Genomic DNA, 20,657 nt, shown 5'->3' with positions numbered 1-20,657 from the left:
TACCCACTCTTTCAGTTGAGGAACAAAAGGCTCACCAAATGTGGTAAGGGCCTTTGGATACATTCTCAATTTGAAATTTATTATGGCAAAATATGCATAATCAGATTTACAATTTAAACCATTTTTATGGGTACAAATCGGTGGCATTAATTTAAGTACATTTTGTTGTGTACATCATCACTGTCTAATTCTAGAGCTTTCTCAGTATCCCAAACAGAAACTCTGGACCCGTTAAACAATAACCTCCCTATTCCTTTCCCCACCGTAACCCCGCAAGCCCCTGGTAACCTTTATTCTTTCTTTTTTTGAATTTGACTGTCCAAGGCACCTTTTATAGGTGGAATCATACAATATTTGTCCTTTGTGTCTTATTTCATTTAGCATAATGTTTTCAAGGTTCATCCATGTTGTGTTGATGTATCATATTTTGTTTATCCATTTTTATGTTGATGGACACTTAGGTTGATAGACACTTTTTTGCTATTGTGAATAATGCTACTATCAACATTTTTATACAAGTATCTGAGTCCCTACTTTAAATTCTTTTGAGTGTATATCTAGAAGCAAAGTTGCTGGGACATATGGTAATTCTATGTTTAATTTTTTGAGGAACCCCAGTTTTCTGCAGGGGCTGCACCATTTTATATTCCCACCAGCAGTGTACAAGGATTCCAGTTTCTCCACATTTTTACCAACACTTGTTATTTTTGTTTTGTTGTTTTTAATAGCTATCCCAATGAATAAAAAGTGTTAATTTCATTGTGGTTTTGATTTACATTTCCCTAATGGCTTGTGATACTAACTAAGCATCTTTTCATATGGTTATTGGCTGTTTGTATATCGTCTTTGGAAAAATATCTTTTCAAGTCTTGCTCATTCTTAATTGGGTTGTGTTTTCTTGTTGAATTGTAGGAGATATTAAAATCTGTTCTGGATATTAATCTATTATCAGATATACAATTTACAAATAATTCTATCCCATTCTGTGGGTTGCCTTTTTACTTTCTTCATAGTGTCTTTTGCACAAAATTTTTCATTTTCATGAAGTTTAGTTTGCCTATTTTTGTTATCGTTGCCTATGCTTTTGGTGTCCTATCCAAGAAAGAATTGCCAAGTCCAGTGTTATGAAGATCCTCCTGTATGTTTTGTTTCTCCTAAGAGTTTTAAAGTTTTAGCTCTTAAATTTATATCTTTGATCCATTTTGAGTTTTGTCCATGGATGCAATTTTGTTTTGTGTTTGGATAGCCACTTTTCCCAGCACCATTTGTTGAAAAGACTGCTCTTTGTCCATTGCATTGTCTTGGCAGTCTTAGTTGAAATTAATTGACCATATATATGAGGGTTTATTTCTGGGCTCTGTATTCCATAGGTCTATATGACTGTCCCTTTGCCAGTACCACACTGTTTTGATTACTGTAGTGTTATAAGTTTTTATAATAAGTGTTATAATAATAATAAGTGTTATAATAAGTTTAAAATTATAATTTTAAATCCTTTGAACCTTGTGAAGAAGATGTTTCCCTTGTACATTTTAGGAAATTAAGGTTCAGGATTCTGATTTGGATAAATAAATATGGAATAATTGAAATGCAAGATGAGAAAAGGCATCTTTTTCAAATCCCCTCACATTTCTACTTGGAAATAGAGTAAAACCTTGGTTTGAGAGCAAAATTTGTTCCGAAAACATGCTCTTAATCCTAAGCCACTCAAATTATCAAAGTGAATTTCTAGAATCATTGGCTCAGTTGTGATCATGTAATGTTCAGTGTCACGTACTACTCATAGGGCAAGACATCTCTTGAAGTTAAAATTTATTAGAAATGTTTGCTTGTCTTGCGGAACAGTAGCAGAACAAGTTACTCACAATTCAAGGTTTTACTATACTTTTCTAAATTTTAGAAATAGTTATAAGAAAGGAGTATTAGTGTGTAGTTGTTGTCACTGGAAAAATTACTTGAGAACTCTTCTCAATTCATGGAGTAAGGACTTCTGGAAATCTGCTTTCATAAAAGCAGTGAGAACATTGTAAACGTTGTCAAAATCAAGTTTTTTAGAATTCTAAAACTGAACCAAAGTCTGTCAGTAATCGAAAAAGCGTTTATTCAGTAAAAAACCGTAACATAAATTTTGTAGCATTATAGATTGCCTTACCCTCCTTTCCCATGTTCCTGGGTTGCCTCGAAAAAGAATAGGCTTGCAACTATGGTAGCAGTGGAAATCAGCAGCCTGTAGCCACTGGAAGGGGTTTACAGCTCCCTAAAAAGCCCACCCCATAGAACTGTCATTATCTGACCTGTCTGGTTCTTCACTGAACAGCTCTAGTCCCAGAACTTGTCTTATATTTTGTGTGACTCTGCCTTACAGCCCTATCTACAACCTCTTGTTCAGAAACAGTTTCAGTTATTTAACATAGCAGCTTCTCTGAGGCACTGATACCAACTGGGACTAAAAATAAGCTGGCCAAAAAATAAAAGGAAAAGCTGAGGAATGACCTATCTCTGAAAAGCTTCAGCATATTTCTATGAATATAGAAGGCCATGTACATGTTCAAGGTTGTATGCATGCCCAAGGTGGGGACAAAAAAGGAAGTCACTAATTGTACCTGTGGCATTACTTGAGGCTCTGCAAGCAGGAAGTGAAGGCTAAGGTAGGGTTGAAAAAGCTGCATGTTGGGGTGTTGAAGGCATGTCTCCACACATTTACAGAGCACTTCAGCAAGGCGAGGGGAGTTATTTTGAGGCATTTAAGGGAATTTCTGTTCAATCTTACCTCATCTGTCAGCTAATGAAGCAGGGTATATAATGGTCACATATAGGTAAGAATGCAGACTTCACAGAATTAGTCCAGGAAGGTCATTCAAGAAAGCACAAACACAGTAGACCTTGAGGAAGTGAAAGGATTCTGTTCTCCAGAGTTGGCACGTTATTTTTTTTTAATTTTTAAATGTTTATTTTTGAGAGAGAGAGTGAGCAGGGGTAGAGGGGGGCAGAGAGAGAGGGGGAGACCCAGAATCCAAAGCAGGCTTCAGGCTCTGAGCTGTCAGCACAGAACCTGACATGGGGCTTGAACTCATGAACCATGAGATCATGACCTGAGCCCAAAAGTTAGCTTCTAAAAAAATGTGTCCAAAGAACAAAAAGCAACCAGATCTTAAAAACTAAATGTGAGAACAGTTTTTCACCAAATAGAGAGTAACATTAGAGAAATTATGACAAAAGAACCATATAGAAATTTTGGATTGAAAAAGTACAGTGAAATAAATTCATTTAAAAATTCCTGGGGTGCTTGGCTGGCTCAGTCAGTAGAGCATGCCACTCTTTGATCTCAGGGTTGTGAGTTCAAGCCCCATGTTGTGCATAGAGCTTACTTAAAAAAAAAAAAAATAGGCTCAACAACTTTCAACTGGTAGAAATATTCAACAAATGTGAACACAGGCCACTAGAGGGTATCCTATCAGAGAACAAGAAGGGAAAAAAGCTGCAGAGACCTGTGGGACGCCAAGTGTATTAACTTACATAAAGGGAGTCCCAGAAGGAGAGGAAGAAAAGGGACTCAAAGAGTATTTGAAGAAATAATAGCTAAAAATTTTCAAAATTTGATGAAAAACATGAATCTGTACAACTAAGCTCAACAACTCTTGGAAAACAGCAAAAGGAAAGTGATTCATCAAATACAAGGGATTTTTTTTTTTTTTTTTTAATTTTTTTTTCCAACGTTTATTTATTTTTGGGACAGAGAGAGACAGAGCATGAACGGGGGAGGGGCAGAGAGAGAGGGAGACACAGAATCGGAAACAGGCTCCAGGCTCCGAGCCATCAGCCCAGAGCCTGACACGGGGCTCGAACTCACAGACCGCGAGATCGTGACCTGGCTGAAGTCGGACGCTTAACCGACTGCGCCACCCAGGCGCCCCACAAGGGATCTTTAATAAGACGAACCACTTCTTTAAGTTCAGTTTTGAGAGAGCACGTGCATGTGTGAGCAGGAGAGGGGTAGAGAGAGAGGGAGAGAGAATCCCAAGCAGGCTCTATGCTGTCCATGCAGAGCCTGATGTGGGGCTTGATCTCACAAACTGTGAGATAATCACTTGAGCCCAAACCAAGAGTGGGATGCTTGACTGAACCACCCAGGCACCCCATGGTTAACAGCTTGCTTCTCATGAAAGTCACAGAGGTCAGGAGGTTGTGAATGACAGAGTCATGAAAGAAAAAGTCAACCAAGAATATCTATATACAGCAGTTACTCCTCAGAAATGAAAGAAATTAAGATACCCCCACACGCAAACAATGAATTTGTCTCAAGTATACCTGCTCTGTAAGAAATATTAAAGGAACTCCTTTAGATGTGATAGGATCTTAGATAGTAACATGAATCTACACAAATAAGTAGAACTGGTAAAGCTGACTACATAATTAAATAGAAGAGATACTATAAATGTATTTGTATTGCCTTGGGATGCTACAACAAAATACCATAGATTGGATGGCTTAAACATTACACTTTATTTGTCATAGTTCTGGAGGCTGGAAAGTCGAAGAATAAGTTGTGGGTAGGTGTGGTTCCTGGTGAGGGCCCTCTTCCTGGTGTACAATCGCCTTCTCACTGTTTCCTCACATGGTAGAGGGAGGCAGAGAGCTCTGGTTTCTTTCTGTTCTTATAAGGGGGCCCACCGTTACCGAAACTAAAACAAATTACCTTCCATAGGCCTAACCTGTAAATACCATCACATTAGGGTTTAGGGTTCACTATGTAGACTTGGGGTGGGGAGATAAAAACAGTCTGTAACAGTGCTTTGTTTACATTTCTAATTTAAAAGAAAACTGCATCAAGTAATGCAAAACTGCTGAATGGCTTATAATGTATAATTTTTGGCATAAAACATCAAAGAGAGAATGGAGCAATATTGGAGCAAAGGTTTTCTAGACTATTGAAATCAAGTTGGTATTAATCAGAGCTAGAATATTTCAGATTAAGATGTTGTGATCCCTAGCACAGCCACTAAGAAAATAATTCTACCACAAGTATAGTAAAAGGAAGAAATTAAAATGGTATATAAAAAGGAACATTTAATACAAAAGAAAGCTGTAGTGGAGGAATAGAGAAATAAGACATAAATAGCAAACTGTCAGATTGTAGATCTTGTTGTCATTAAGTATGTTAGATGTTAATGGGTTTAACGCTCCATTAAAAGGCAGATTCTAGGTGGCACGAGGGTAGCTCAGTCTTTGAAGTGTCCAACTCGTGATCTCAGCTTAGGTCATGGTCTCACAGGTTGTGAGTTTGAGCTCTGCATCGGGCTCTGCCCTGACAGTGTGGATAGAGCCTGCTTGGGATTCTCTCTCTCCCTCTCTGCCCCTCACCTGCTCAGATGTGCGTGTGCCCTCTCTTTTTCAAAATACATAAATAAACTTTAAAAAAAAAAAGGCAGATATGGCAGAGTGGATTAAAAACATGATACAGCTATATACTGTCCGTAGGAAAATAGTTCAAAGAAACAGATTGGTTGAGAGTAAAGGCTAGAACATAAAACAATAACCAAAAGAGAACCAAAATAGCTATACTAATATCAGACAAAATAGACTTAGACAAAAATTGTTAGAGACAGATACTTTATAATGATGACAGTTCATCAAAAAAATGTAATAATTATAAACATGTATTCAAACAACAGGACCTTGAGGTACATTGCCAGATGAGGCAAAAAGTGGTGTAATTGAAGGGAGAAATAGACAATTCAAAATGATAATTGAAGATGTTAATACCTATTGTCATAGAGGACAGTTCCAACTGGGCAGAACAATAGCAAGGAAGTAGAAGACTGGAACAGCACAGTAAAACCAACTGGACCTAACATATCTACAAAAAACTTCACACAATAGCAGAATACCTGGAATGTTCTCCAGGGTGGACAGGTTTACATTAAGCCTCAGTAAATTGAAAAAACATACAGATCTGTATACACACACACAGCAACATATGGTCTCTGGCTGTAATGGAGTGTGTTTAGAAATCAATAAAAGGAAGTTTGGTTAACTCACAAATACATGGAAATTAAACTACTAAAAAACTAGTATGTCAAAGAAGTCAAAAAGTAAAGTCGAAAATCTGAATGAAAAGATGCAGCATTCTGGAATTTACGGGATGAAGCTAAAGCAGTGCTTAGAGGGGAAGTTATAGCTGTGGGTGTGGGTATGAACAGAGTATCTCCATAACATAACCTTCTAACTTAAGACACTAAAGAACTAACCCCAAACAAGGACCAAAACAAAAAAAGGAGTAAAATAGATAATAGGAAAACAGTAATCAAAACTAAAAGCTGGTTCTTTGAAGACAATAAAATTGACAAACTTTTAGAATGATAAAAAAAATTTGCTAAAATCAGGAATGAGGAACAATTGCTATCACATTGTAGGAAAAATTATAAGGGAATAATGTGAACACCTGTATGCCAACAAATTAGAAAATCTAGATCAAATGGACAAATTCCTAAGAAGACACAAGCTGTGAAACTGGCTTAAGAACAAGTTGAAAATCTGAATAAGAGATGGAATTAGTAATAAGACTTACCATATAGAAAAATGCTGAGGCCCAGATACTTGTGAATTCTATCAAATGTTTACAGAAGAATTAAAACCTTTTCTTTATAAGTACTTCCAAAAATAAGATGAGGCTCATTTTATGAGGCTAGTATTACTCTGGTACCAAAGCCAGACAAAAGCATTACAAAACTACAGATCATTATCTCGTGTGCATGCAGACACATCTGAAAAACAAAATCCCACTAACATGCCGAATCCATTAACCTAGAACAGTTAATACAGGACTTCTTCCAGGAAGATAGAGTAGTGTTCTCCCAGGCAGACAGAAAATAGTCATTGCCAAGGGTTGGGGGAGGAGTGAATAGGGAGTGGCTGGTTGCTAATGGGTATGGGGTTTCTTTTTGGGGTAGTGAAAAGTTGTATTTTCATACTTAGAATGTCTTTATACCACAGATTATTTATTTGGTGTAAAACTATGGTCTTTTTGAATATGGCGTTATATTTCTTTCCTGTTAAAGAAATTCTCCCCTAGTTGCTGTACTTTTGGAAGTTTAAAGCTGGAAATCACAAATTTCCTTTTCTGATTTTAATTAGGAATTGACTTCATAAGTAAACTAGTTGTGTAGCTAAACTGATTATTTTAGCAAGGTGTAATTGGAGAGTTCTCTTCAGTGTTAACGTTCCACTAAATTTCTTTCAAATGAACCCCTGAAAACTTTTTTTTTAATGTTTTATTTATTTTTGAGAAAGAGAGTGAGAGCAGGTGAGGGACAGAGAAAGGGAGACACAGCATCCAAAGCAGGCTCCAAGCTCTGAGTTGTCTGCACAGCCCGATGCGGGACTCAAACCCACAAACCGTGAGGTCATGACCTGAGCTGAAGTTGGACAGTTAACCAACTGAGCCATCCAGCACCCCTGAACCCCTGAAAATCGTAAGTGCTTTTTCTTCCAGTATATAACATTCAGTATCAGTCTCTACTTTCTTTAGGTGGCTATATTAATTTACTAGAGTTGCCATAACAAAGTACCACAGTTTGGGTGGTTTAAACAGAAATTCATTTTCTGACAGTTCTGGAGGCTATAAATCCGAGATCAAAGGTGGTGGTGTTTCCTTAGGGGCCTCTCTCTTCGACTTGTAGATGGCATTTTCTCCCTTTGTCTTCACATATTCTCCTGTGCATGTTGTGTGTTGTAATCTAAGGACACCAGTCCTATCAGATTAGTGCCCATCCCCAGTGACCTTTAATTAACCCTATTTCCAAATACAGCCACATTCTGTGATAGTCAAACATCTGAGTACTTAAACATGAATTTTAGAGAGACATCAATACTGAGGGGCCTAGACACATTTAGCAGGCAATTCCTAAGGTAAAGATGAAAGTACTGTATTATGCTAAATTAATCTCTTAACAAAAAATAAATTTTATTTGGTGACCAGTAATAAGAATACACTGAAGGCAGTACTGCTTCCAGTTGGCAAAAGGTATTTTCTAAAAATGTACTTTCTCTGTTTAGTCTGTGGATTAAAATGTAAGCTTCCCAGCTTAAATTTTTTATGTTTAAAAAAATTTTTTTTTTTGAGAGAGAGTGTGAGCATGAACAGGGAAGGGGCAGAGAGTGAGGGAGACACAGAATCCGAAGCAGCTCCAGGCTCTGAGCTATCAGCACAGAGCCCAGCATGGGGCTCGAACTCACGAAGTGTGTGATAACATGACCTGAGCCCAAGTCAGAGGCTTAACCAGCTGAGCCACCTGGGTGCCCCCTAAACTGCGCAGTTTAAACCAAACACCCCTAAGATGATGCCAAAGGAATACTTTTGGGTTTTTAATGAATAAATTCAGGTAAAAAAGAATTGTGGAGATAATGGGTGTTGTCAACATATTGAGAAGTGAGATGTTTTCACATGGACAGTGGTAACTGATTTAGCAGGACGGAGGAAGATTGAAAACATCTACAAAATGCTTAGCAATTGGAGACTTTGGCTTGCCTTTCCAGCAAAATCGGTGTGAAAATGGGATAGGTTAATGGTGTGTCTGAGGAGTATTTGGACCCACAGAAACTTTCCCTTACCACCAGATTACTCTTTCCACTGTTCCAGCAGGATAAGGGCAATTAGTTCTCTATAGAAAATGACCCAGAGTTGTGTGAGACTTGGGACACCAGGCATAGTGGAGGGGGCCCCATACTTCTGGTGAGATGACTCTGTTCCCTTCCAGCATAAAGTCCCTAGAAATGCTGGAGTTGTAGTTTGCCATGATTTTGCTATCAATCAAAAACTATGTTCTGGGAAAATCTTGGCAGTAGAAAATGGAAACAAAGCTGAAAGTGCTTTCCACATATGTATTGATAATTATTGAGTATAAGGTATACTGGTTAAAAGGGTTTCAGATAGAAAATGTGCAGGCGGCTAGTGGTTAACTATAATTTTGTAATAATTATGTATCAGAATCTTCTATGGGACTTTGAAATTTTTTTTATAATTACACTTTTTTTACAATTCCACTTTTGTCTTACATATGTATGTCCTTTGCTGAAGATAGATCATGAAGTGGCTAAAAGCAAGAGCACTTCGGTAAGGCCTGGGGTTGGGTCCTGGCTCCTTCACCTGCCAGTTTTAGAATGGCATTGAATAAATTAATCTCGCTTAGCCTTGCTGTAATTTATAGGATATAATCTGTGTAGAAACAACACTGTGCAGTGCTAAATCTCATAAATACAAGCTATTGCAGTTAATATGCCACTTCCTAGGAAATATTTTCCTACATAGAGTAGGTTGAAGTTTACAGTTTGGGGATAATTCAGATTCAGTTTACTCACATTTCAAAGTTAACAGTCTTATCTACACTTGAGAGCTAGAAAAGGATCTTTAGGCTAGAAGGGGTGGGGGGAGTTGGTCCTTTCTGGGTGCGGAAAGGGTGGCGGCAGAGAAAGGGATCATATAGCTGTGGATGACAAGGTGTTGTAGACAAATGCAGTCACTGTTTTTTTTATTAATACTTTCCTAAAGTTATTTTGAGAGAGTATGCCAGCATGAGCAGGGGAGGGGCAGGGAGAGAGATAGACAGAATCTCAAGCAGGCTCTGCACTGTCATCACGGAGCGTGATGTGGGGCTGGAACCCACAAACTGAGATCATGACCTGAGCTGAAATCAAGAGTTGGGCACTTAATAGACTGAGCTGAGCCACTCCGGTGCCCCCACTTTTTTTTTTTTTTAAAGATGTTCAGCCTTTGTAACCTCTTCCTGGGCTTTGTGAATTCCCTAAAGAGGAAAAATCAATGTCTGTATGGAGACTAAAATTGTGAGGTGCTCACTTTTCCAACCTCCCCTGTAGCTTTAAGCCTGAGATACTGGATAGAAAGTTTGTTCTAGTAAATTGGCTGAATTTGCTGTGTGGTGGAGTCTTTCAAGTGAGAGTAAAGATACTGGTCAGTAAACAGCAATATTCTTTGAATTGGAATAAAAATTTTGGAAAGATTTGGATGAATGAGTATCCTAAATCCTTAACGCCACTAACCCTCACTGAAAATGGAAGAAGCCCCTTGGATGTCTGCTGCCTTGGCAGATGACCCCTTAAGTGCACTTCAAGGTGTTAGTTACCTTGCAAAAAGCAGCCCGTTTGCTGTATAGGTAGTTACAATCCTTTATTGCCTGCAGGATATAGAGTCAGATCCCAGCATGTCCTTGGGGACAAGTACTAAGTGTGACCTGAAGGAATGCTTTTTTGATCATATATACTAATATGTGGAGTATACCCGTGGAAATAGACTATGTTGGGTCTTGCAGGAATGTAATTTTAAATTGGGTTAAATTATTGATATGGGTACACTTGTACCCGAAATTCTGGCTCAGTTGTCAGCTTGTGGGATGTTGTGGGATGTGGCTCTGTTTACTGACTGAAAGAAAAACTCAGGACTGGCTCATCTAAACTGGAGGGAAGATGCTAGAAATGCTGTGATATAATGTAGAGAAAGGAAATCAAAGACTTAAAAGGGGGAATATTGGAGAGAATGTATTATGTGTGATCTGCTCACCACTGTCTCACTATATATCTCACAAGAGTCTGGTCAGCTCTCTTTACCTAGGCTTAGGAAATACAGTGGTGAGCAGGGCATCCTTGAATAGTATGTCAATTGGCCAGGGATGCCTGTGGAAGATGATTATTCAGTGGACATTGCCCAAGCAGCAGTGTGTCAGAAACTTAGTTCCCTTAACTGCTGGCCCAGAAAGGTGTACATAGTTAGAGTTACTATAACAGGCAGTAGGACTGACAGGATGATCAGTATAGTCTGACATAGGATTTTTTTGGCTTTGGCTAATTGGTCATGTGATCTAAAGGGCCAGAGTGGCCCTACTTGATTTATATAACTGAAAACTACAGGTCTGACTTGAGCCACAATAGTTGTCATGATACCTTAGCAATTCCCAGGCCTGATTTAATTCGTATTTTCAGAGCACTTTGAGAAAGGACCCTGCCAAAACATCACAAGGCTATGATAGGTATTTTCCTCTTAGCCTTCTCCAGAGTAACCTGGGCCATTTGCCAGAGCAATTATGCACCGAGGAAAGAAATTCCTAGACCTTTTGGGATTACTGAACTGGTCTTAAGTTCTGATTTCTGGAAACCAGAACATCATGCATTTATTCAGAGTGGAGTCTGGTTGAATTCAGGTGATAAACGGGGTTTTAACCCAAATCCACCACGTTGGCTCCCAACCCCATATCTTCCTTTCTTCTTCTATTTCTCGAGTGTATGGTTAGAGTAGTGACGTAAGCAGCTAGCAGAGTCAACACACTGGTTTCCTGATGGTAGAGTAAAAACTGGCTGCTTGTATTAATCAAAATTTAATGGAGCAATACAACTGATACTATTTTACAATGCACTCAACATCTGCATGCCCCAAACTACCACAGTAGTTAATGGGGACAAGGCGCTAATGTAGCATTATTTGGAATTTTAAAAGTATTTCCTCTTTAGGTTGATAACATTACCTTAACAGAGTTCCTGACTACTTCTCACCACACCTTTCTTTGGAAAATCTGTGTATGTGAAATTAAAACATAACATATATTTTAAATAACAGTAATTTATATATTATTTCTCTATCAAATTAGGCTCCTGGCATAAAGCCCAACGTTATCACTGATCAAAATATGTCATGCTGATAAGCATTTGGCAAGATTTGAGACGGATACTCAATTTAACAATATGTACAGATGGTCCAAGCGCTGATTTGCCTTGTGGATTTATAGTAATTTTTAAGTATATAAACAAAAAAGTCATAACTTTTATTTCTTTTTGTGCTCATTTGTAATAATTTTAACTGGCAAAAGTCACAGGGTTTTTTGGGGGGTCATTCTAGTATATCACTCGCAGTTCACCTGTTCGTTTATTTAAATATGATTCTACTAATGGGAGAAAACACATCCTCCTAGGACTATGCTATAATAACACAAAGAATTTTTTTTATTTCTGCTCATCTACTATGTTGATCTCACTCCCTGGAATTTTAAATATGTCATGGGTGTGCTTTTTTTCTTCCATAGTGTATTTAAAACCTTTTTAGTTATAACTCTTCTCCATCCCCCAAGCTTTATGCTCAGATAAAAAGTTACTTCCTCTAAAAAATAATTCAAGGTAAATATGGATTAAGTCCTTGAGACAAAAATCTAAATTTTATACCAAATCCTGTTATCCAAACTTTTACATTCAAATGAAGCAAGAACAAAATTTATTAATGGAGTTTCTACTAATTTTCATAGTCATGTTAGCCTGGGCTACTTATACAAAAAAATGAGCACATACACACACCCAAAAACAAAGCAAATCTGTCTCCCACCACCCCCCCCCAAAAATCCTTACTTCGTAAGTTCATAAGGTGGCAAGTTTTACTTCTGAGAGGTAGCACAAACAAGCAAATGAATATTGTACGTGCATTAACTGAGGCACTTGAGATCACCCGATTTAATTTACAGCAAAAACTCTCCAGAATTTCGGTGCTTATGAACAACTATTAGAACAATGGTCTCAATTTACTTTGACAAACTCTTACTCTGACTTAAGTCACCTGACCTTAAACTTAAAAGAAAAACTTATTTCTATCTCAGACAAGTATTTAAATTCTCAAAAGCTAGTAATAAATTAAAAGATCAATGTGGAAAGAAGTATGATTTCTGAAAATTGGGAACCCATTTTAGCTCTGTAATTGTGAAATAATGTTAGTGACATGAAAGGGCATTGTTCTATTTAGGGTAATACGTAAAAGGCTTTTGGCTTCATTTTGTGTGCTTAAACAGAAAGACATGAATCAGTTTAAGTAGACATGTGATTAAGAACAGTAAAGGATGGTTCCATAACATACATAAAATTCCAAACACTTTGCAAGTGAAAGTTTTCTGAGTTACTAAATGGTAGGGTGATCTCAGTCATAAACCTGGCTTCATATGAAATGTTTTCATTAAAATTTTAAGTTTTCTTTACAATAAGAAAAAACTGGAAAGCACAGCTCCCAAACTAGCTAAGTTAGAAACTGCTAATTTTCTGAATGAAAACAGCACTGGTTTTTATTTTTACACCACTGAATTAAAAGAATAGAAAAAGAACTACAGTTGGTATAGAGAACTACCAGGCCATCTAGACAGACATCTGGAGTAACTCTTGACTACATTTACCATCTTCTGCAACTGCTTGCTTCTGCTTTGTCATTCATTGACATTTCAACCCTGTCAGCCACTGTATCCTCCGATGCTGGCTGGACGTGGCCCTCCGACTGTCCTCCCGTGTATGTAGGGGTGCTGTACTTTAAAAGGATCGATTTAAATTGCATCAGAGGTGCATCTGTACGAACACCCATTGGGTCAAAATGAGTTCGGCTCACTCGAAAGCCTGCTTGAGAAAGATAGCACAAAAACTTTTTCAACCTGCAGGAAGGAAAGGAAAAAAAAAGGTTCTGTATTTTTATGTAAATCACAATGTCATTAAAATATAACATATACATTTTGCCATTCACTGGTTGTCTTACTTTGGCATATTCATTCCTTTAATGCTGTGTCTGTGGATGTTGTAATAAAAGGGAGGATGTTCAGTACTGACATCAGTCTTTTGCCTTTTGGCTAAAGTTGTGACTGTTTCATTACCTTTTCTTTTTCCTGAAACATACACATACAAAAAATCAGAACACCTTAATAATGACTCTTTTTGGCCTGATATTTTCTATTGTGAAAGATTTAAATATTGATCAATCTTATAATAATTTTTGAGAACCCAGAGATTAGTCTGATTCTCTTTATATATAAGACCAGCTCAGAGACTTTATTTTTAAAACTTATATTTTACTTTATTCTAAAAAGGATTTAAGACACCCCTGCTGAAGGTGAGTGGCCTGGCTGAGGTTACACAACAAACAGGAGTAAAATGATGCTCTTAAATCCAATGCTTATTGCAATGTACCATAATGCCTTTACTCTCCCAATTGAGGATTAAGTAGAATTGTGAATGTTAGCAAATTAGTTGAAGATGCCAACTAAACATGACCATTGGAAGGAGCATTTAGTAGTTATTAAACCATATACTATTAAAAGGAGTTGAAGTTTTCTTGGCTTTGAAGATCAACACTAAAATGTTGAGCAACTAATAAAAAATTGTAATTCTGTCCTTTGTCATTCACTGACATTTCAACCCTGTCAGCCACTGTATCCTCCGATGCTGGCTGGATGTGGCCGTCCGACTGTCCTCCAGTATAGGGGTCATGTTAGCCTGGGCTACTTACACAAAAAATGAGCACTTACACACACTGAAAGCAAAACAAATCTATCCCCTCTCCCCACCAAATCCTCACTTTATAAAAGGTGGCAAGTTTTACTTCTCACAGGTAGCACAAACAAGCAAAGGAATATTGTACGTGCATTAACTGAGGCACTTGAAATCACCCAATTTACAGCAAAACTCTCCTCTTCAGAATTTCAGTGCTTGTGAACAATTATTACAACAATGGTCTCAATTTACTTTGACAAAATCTTACTCTAACTTTAGTCATCTGACCTTAAACTTACAAGAAAAATGTATTTCTATCTCAGGCAAGTATTTAAATTCTCAAAAGTTAGTAATAAAAGATCAATGTGGAAAGAAGTATGATTTCTGAAAATTGGGAACATATTTTAGCTTTGTAATTGTGAAATGACATTAGTGACATGAAAGGGCATTGTTCTGTTCCTCTGTCTTAACGCTATCTAGTTCTTTTTATTAGTGTTCAAAACACATTTAGAATCTAAGCTTTTAAAGAGCAAAACAAAACCTTAGACATTAAGACACTGACATAAATCTTAAAATCCTTTGGATTTGAATTTGTAATCCCTAATACAACCATATTTTAAAGTGTGCATGCACACATCCCAAATTATAAGAAAGGCTATATACTAAATTCTTCATGGCTAGAGAACAGGGTCTTATGGTTGATGGAATTGTGATATATGTTGATGAGAAAGTTTAAAAGAATAAAACTGAATATTACTGTATCAAATATAATTTGAGCTTAGTTTGGTTCACATGGTTCTTCAAGGTCTTCTAGTTCTTTCAAGGGGATCACCATATATTAGAGATGTGAACAAGTACATGTTAATAGAAATTCTGAACTGTGCAAATGCCAGATAAACAAGTTTTACTATAGTTATGTTGTCAGTATAATACGGTAAAGAAGCATTTTAAAGTAGGCCACCAGAGCAATCTCTTCCTGCCCTTCTAACTGCGTTTTTGCACTAATACATACATATTTACATATATACACAAACGGACATATACATACCTTGTGCAGTGTAGTTATCTGGTGTGGTATCATCTGTAGTTTTAATAAACACACCACATTCTTCTAAAATAAAAACATGGGAATAACAAAATATTTTACAGAATGACCTTAAGCAACAATTCAAACTTTAAATAAAAGCTTACGAAATTCTATACACACTGCTTTTATGAAATACGAGATTCTGTGGTAAAAACAGGCTACAAGGTTTACATTTTTAACTGCCTAACAATAGCTGCTGCTTTTAATGACTTAACTAGAATGTCTAATAGGCCCACCCTTGTATCAACAGCCAGATAAAACTACAAAAGCCTATTTTATACCAAAGAGAAAATAAAGGACAAAAAATAGTTGTAATGAGTGAAAGTGTACAGCTTCTGTGTCTCGATGGATATTACGAAAATTTCCGACCACACTATTCTCAGAATTACCCAAGGTTTCTCTCTGTACAAAGCAGGTATAGGATAGTAAAACCACAACAGACTTTTAGTTCTTTTAGTCTACTAAAATGAGAAAAAAATATATGTATATTTTAATAAAATTGTTACTCATTTCAGGCCCTGAATGTAAATGTCACCTTGCTTGAGATTTGAAGGCGTAGGAACTGAAAACTGACTTTGAGGAGTACACTCTGATTCAAAGATTAATGTCTTTATTAGGGTCTGAATGTCATCTAAACCATGGTGAAGAGATTCAAATAGCATTCTTTTGAGGAATCCAGTATTGAAAAGGGAACTTGACCTGGAAAAGAAAAAAAAAAAATACAGAGAACTGGCTTTGAGAAATGTCTATTAAAAATAAAAGTCTCAGGGCACCTGGGTGGTTCAGTTGGCTAGCACTCTTGATTTTGGCTCAGGGCATGATCTCATGGTTCGTGAATTTGAGCCCCCATCAGGCTCTGCACATTGAGCTCTGCACATTGAGTGCAGAGCCTGCTTGGTATCCTCTCTTCCTCTCTGCCCTCCACCACACATGTTCTCTCTCAAAATAAATAAACTTAAAAAAAAAAAAGTCTCCATAATTTAATCACAACTAACTTAATTTATAGGATGGAGTAAATGCTGAAATTAAAGAATTTATGATTTATTTTAATGTTTACTTTTGAGAGGGGGACAGGGGCAGAGAGAGAGGGAGACACAGAATCTGAAGTAGGGTAGGCTCCAGGCGCTGAGCTGTCAGCACAGCCCAATGAGGGGCTTGAGCTCACGAACCGTGAGATCATGACCTGAGCCGAAGTTGGATGCTTAACCAACTGAGCCACCCAGGCGTCACAAGAATTTATGGTTTAATTTAAAATTACTTTCTATTTGCCCACACCTTTTATCATGTTATTTCTCTAAGTTAGTGGGATTAGTTGTGGAAATTTCACTCACAGTAAATCAACAAAGAATTTACTGAGCCCTCAGGTAAGGTGTGAAAGACTACTAGCCCTGTGGTACATACGGGTGTGGAAGATATACCAAAGTATAAAAGACAGTGTTTACCCTATAAAAGCCTATAAATCTAGATAGGACCTAGACAGGCACACAGTGTGAAACATAAGTTTTCATAATGCATATTCTTGTCAGTAAATCTTAATCCACCTTGTGTATGGTAAAGTGGGGTGGGACAGGAGTAGGTATAGGAGAATTACAGTGGTGATGGTGATTCAGTTAAAAAACGGCACAAGGGTAAGTCTCATCGACTTCCCATTTAATTTGAGAATGACCGGTATAATGGACAGAATATGAAATTCCAAGTCAGATAAGCCTGAATTCACATGCTGGCTCCACCACTTACTATCTATGTAATCTTGAGTAATTACTGCTTTTGAGTCTCTTATTCTTCATCACAAAATAGAAAATAAAATTTTTCAGTCTTGTTATGGGAATTAATGAGATAGCACACAGAAAATCCTAAGTATATCCTCAATGAATGACAGCTATTACTATTTGGTTAGCAAATACATATGAAAAGATGTATGACTTTAAAGTGTCAAATGAATGATCGATGTGAGATTTACTAAAATGGGATTTAGAAATTTTGGGTGAAACCCCGCAAACTTCAAAGAGGACACAATTTGAACTGGATCTGGGGAAAGGGGAAGAGTGTGCATGAGAGTAAAGACATGAACAATGGCTCTGAGTGAGGAAATCTTTGCAGGTGAGTGCCATCTAAACAGCTTTACCTAAAACAAAAGCATGTACGTTCACATGTCCTTCTCACTTAAAACTAATTTCTTGAAGACTTCTTATATCAGTTGACTCTTCTATAAGAAGTTACGGTGATCATTTCATAATCACATCCTAGTTCTGCAAACTGTCAGCTGAAAAAAGCCTCATTCTTACTAATTCAGAAATGAATGATCTAGTTTGCAGATCTGCCAGGCTCTTTTTGATCTCACCATCTCTTAGCAGTGTCACAAACTTGTGAGAATAATGGTATAGAAAAATCTGAAAACAAAACACTTTAGGTTCACAGGGGTAGAAGAATTATAATTATTTACCTAGACTTAAAAAAAAATTAAATTTGTTCTTTTACCACACATAATAAATCAATATGTAAATCAATTTTGAATACTGGCCTTCCTTAACATAATTCCTATGACGGAATTATGTCTCGATAAACCCATTACAAGCTGAAAATGCATGTACTAGAACTAACCTCCCGAACATCATAGCATAACCTCACTACCTTAAACATTCTCAGAACACTTAACAGTTGGGCAAAAAATATTCAGCACAATGTCTATTTTATAAAGTGTTGATTATTTCATATGATTTATTGATTATATTGAAAGTGGAAAAACTGAATGGTTGTTAAGTGTACTGGTTGTTGATCCTCATGATCGTTTGCCTGGCTGGGAACTGTGACTTAATACTACTTGCCAGCATCATGAGACAGGACCCGTATTGCATATTGGTAGCATGGGAAAAGATTAAAATGAAAAATTTGAAATACACTTTCTATTGAATGTGTATCGCTTTTGCACCACTATAGAGTCAAAAAATCCTAAGTCAGGAACCATCTGTATATTCTTATGCTTAAGCACATACCATAGAGGTCCAAGTTCTATTGCTGTCTTTCCAGGCATGCTTCCATGACAGTTACAGGGCAGCTGTCTATATGGGTTTTCTGTGAAAATATAAAAAGAGAACTCAAAGGAGAAATGACAATGTAAATAGTAATTGTTAATAATAATTTGCAGCTACTATATAATGAGGATCTACTATATGCCAGGTATTATGCTAAGTATTTTATGCATTTAAAAAATTTAATCCTTACAACTCTTTGAAGTAGGTAGTGTTAAAATCTCAATTATCCAGATCAGAGAATTAAAACTTGAGAGGTCATAGAAATCCAGGTCAAATGGCTTATTAGAGGCAAAACTTCTACTAGGGTTTAGTCACTATGCTACATGAAACAATTTAAGTAGGAGAAAGTCTAGAAGTCCACAAGATACTCATTTAAAATCAACTGGGGTATAAATTGTATGCAATAAAATTTATACGTGTTATGTGAAAAGGTTGAGTTTTAATAAATGTAACCAACATCCCATCAAAATAAAGACATTTCTCATTAGTTACTTCTGCATTTGGAAAGAAAACAAATTACTCCTTAGGCTTGATTCATATTCAGCCCCCCAAATAGGTTAGAAGAATCTTAATTCAGTTTAAAGAACAGTGTGAGACTTTATAATCACAAGGAAATTGGGGAAAGACTAGCATTATTCTTAGTTTCCAAAAATGGGGCAGTATTTTACTATGGACTGTTCAGTTCACTTAAGTCCCAGAATAGTCATTTTAAATCAGACTCTCTCCAACTGACTTCCCCCAGGGCATTCCTAGGTTATCATCCACTTTCTTGGAATGGCCTGATCTGATCAATCAGTTCTAGATATATTCAGAACTCAGAATTACTTGGTAGGGCCATAGGTCTATAGCCCATTGCTATCCAACATCACTGTTACTCAACGTAATTAAATGCCATAATGCACAGATACGAGATCTTATTTTAGATTTACTTAAAGGCTTCTTCCCTCACTGTTTCTATTAGATCGACTTTTCAGTATTATTGAACTCTAAGCCTTATCATCAACATTACATTTGTTGAGAACTATGTTCCAACGTTATATGAATATATTCAAGAAGTCTTTCCTGGAACCATTAAATAACTAAACTACAAAACTATAGGCAGTATTATCCAAATTAGGGTAATTTATATTTACAGTTCTTTCAGTTATACCCACTTACCACAGGCAGGCGGCAGCACACACATGAATTATTAGTCAGTTTGTTTCTTGATGCATCTACAAAATGCTCCCATCATAGCAACCTATGTCTTTTCCCAAGCCCCTTACCTAGGATTTCTAAGTGCTAGGTCAGCAATAGCAAATTCCCTCTTTGACAGGTCAGGGCTATCATTTCAAGTTACTAGTAGCAAAAAACGAAGGAATAAAGAAAGAAAACTAGTTATGTCCAGGTCACTGTTATATAGGCTGTGAAGACAATTCTAGATGAGGAATTAAAAATATTTGGAGACTTCTATTTAAATGCAATGGATTAAACGTGTACTTTATCTCTGCTGTCTCCTAAAGCATTATTAAAATGAGAACAAAGGAATAAAAATCGAACCAAACGATAAATAAATTGGGAGAAAGTAACAAGATGATGAGAGAGGTCAGTAAAATTTTAGAAGTGGAAATAAGGTACACAAGGGGATAACTGATTTAGCAGGCCAGAGAATGCTAAAGCCTAAGCCTGAAATGGGCAGACAGGCTACCAACAAAACAGCAAGCCCGCTAGTGTTGTGGGACTCCAGAAAGAGCTGAGAATTGAAGGTACTGATCATCTCGAAAGATGGGTATAGGGTTGGTACTGCAAAAAAGAGGTCTAGCTAAAAATTTTGAAGGGGTTCAATTAAGACCCCTAGATTTCCTTCTCTAATACCCACAACCAGGCTCTGTGCTTCCTCATTCCAAAAGATGAAGTTAATCTTGGATAAGGCTGAACCAAGATTCTTGTGAAATAAGAATAGGACACTATTAAAAAAGAAATAATAAGAAAATATGAAGTAACTTTAAAAAAGACAAAATATGACAAAAATTTAAAAAGAAGAGTTGGAAAATAACAATCAGGGATAGCTATAAAGGAGAACTAAATGCCAAAGAAATGAATAGGATTATTAAAATAAAACAGAGGATCAATCTAGAAGATCCAATATATAGCTAAAATTATTTCCTGGAAGACAGAAAAGAGACTTTGAGAAGAAAATTATCGAGAAAAAATAACGCAAAAATAGACACATAGATCAATGGAACAAAATAGAGTCCAGAAATAAA

At 36.8% G+C, this 20,657-nt stretch overlaps 1 protein-coding gene across 5 annotated transcripts in view; it reads right to left on the bottom strand.

Annotated features, from left to right (window-relative positions):
* Positions 1 to 12,254: 12,254 nt before the first annotated feature.
* Positions 12,255 to 20,657, bottom strand: part of TRMT1L (tRNA methyltransferase 1 like) — a 40,739-nt gene continuing 32,336 nt past the window's right edge. For 3 of the 5 annotated variants that reach the window (XM_043568886.1, XM_043568888.1, XM_043568890.1), the window contains 5 exons: positions 18,373 to 18,451; positions 15,915 to 16,078; positions 15,341 to 15,403; positions 13,562 to 13,688; positions 12,255 to 13,460 (listed from right to left, as the gene is read on the bottom strand). In XM_043568886.1, the coding sequence (XP_043424821.1) occupies positions 13,208 to 13,460; positions 13,562 to 13,688; positions 15,341 to 15,403; positions 15,915 to 16,078; positions 18,373 to 18,451 (686 nt within the window). In that variant the 3' untranslated portion in view covers positions 12,255 to 13,207. Of the gene's footprint in view, positions 13,490 to 13,561; positions 13,689 to 15,340; positions 15,404 to 15,914; positions 16,079 to 18,372; positions 18,452 to 20,657 lie in introns of all 5 variants that reach the window. The other 2 variants (XM_043568887.1, XM_043568889.1) reach the window with 2 other exon arrangements.

The sequence above is a fragment of the Prionailurus bengalensis genome, chromosome E4, assembly GCF_016509475.1.
Source record: "Prionailurus bengalensis isolate Pbe53 chromosome E4, Fcat_Pben_1.1_paternal_pri, whole genome shotgun sequence".
Classification (NCBI taxonomy): Eukaryota; Metazoa; Chordata; class Mammalia; order Carnivora; family Felidae; genus Prionailurus; species Prionailurus bengalensis.
Note: the sequence above shows the minus strand (reverse complement) of the source record. Positions and strands in the feature narration are given on the sequence as shown.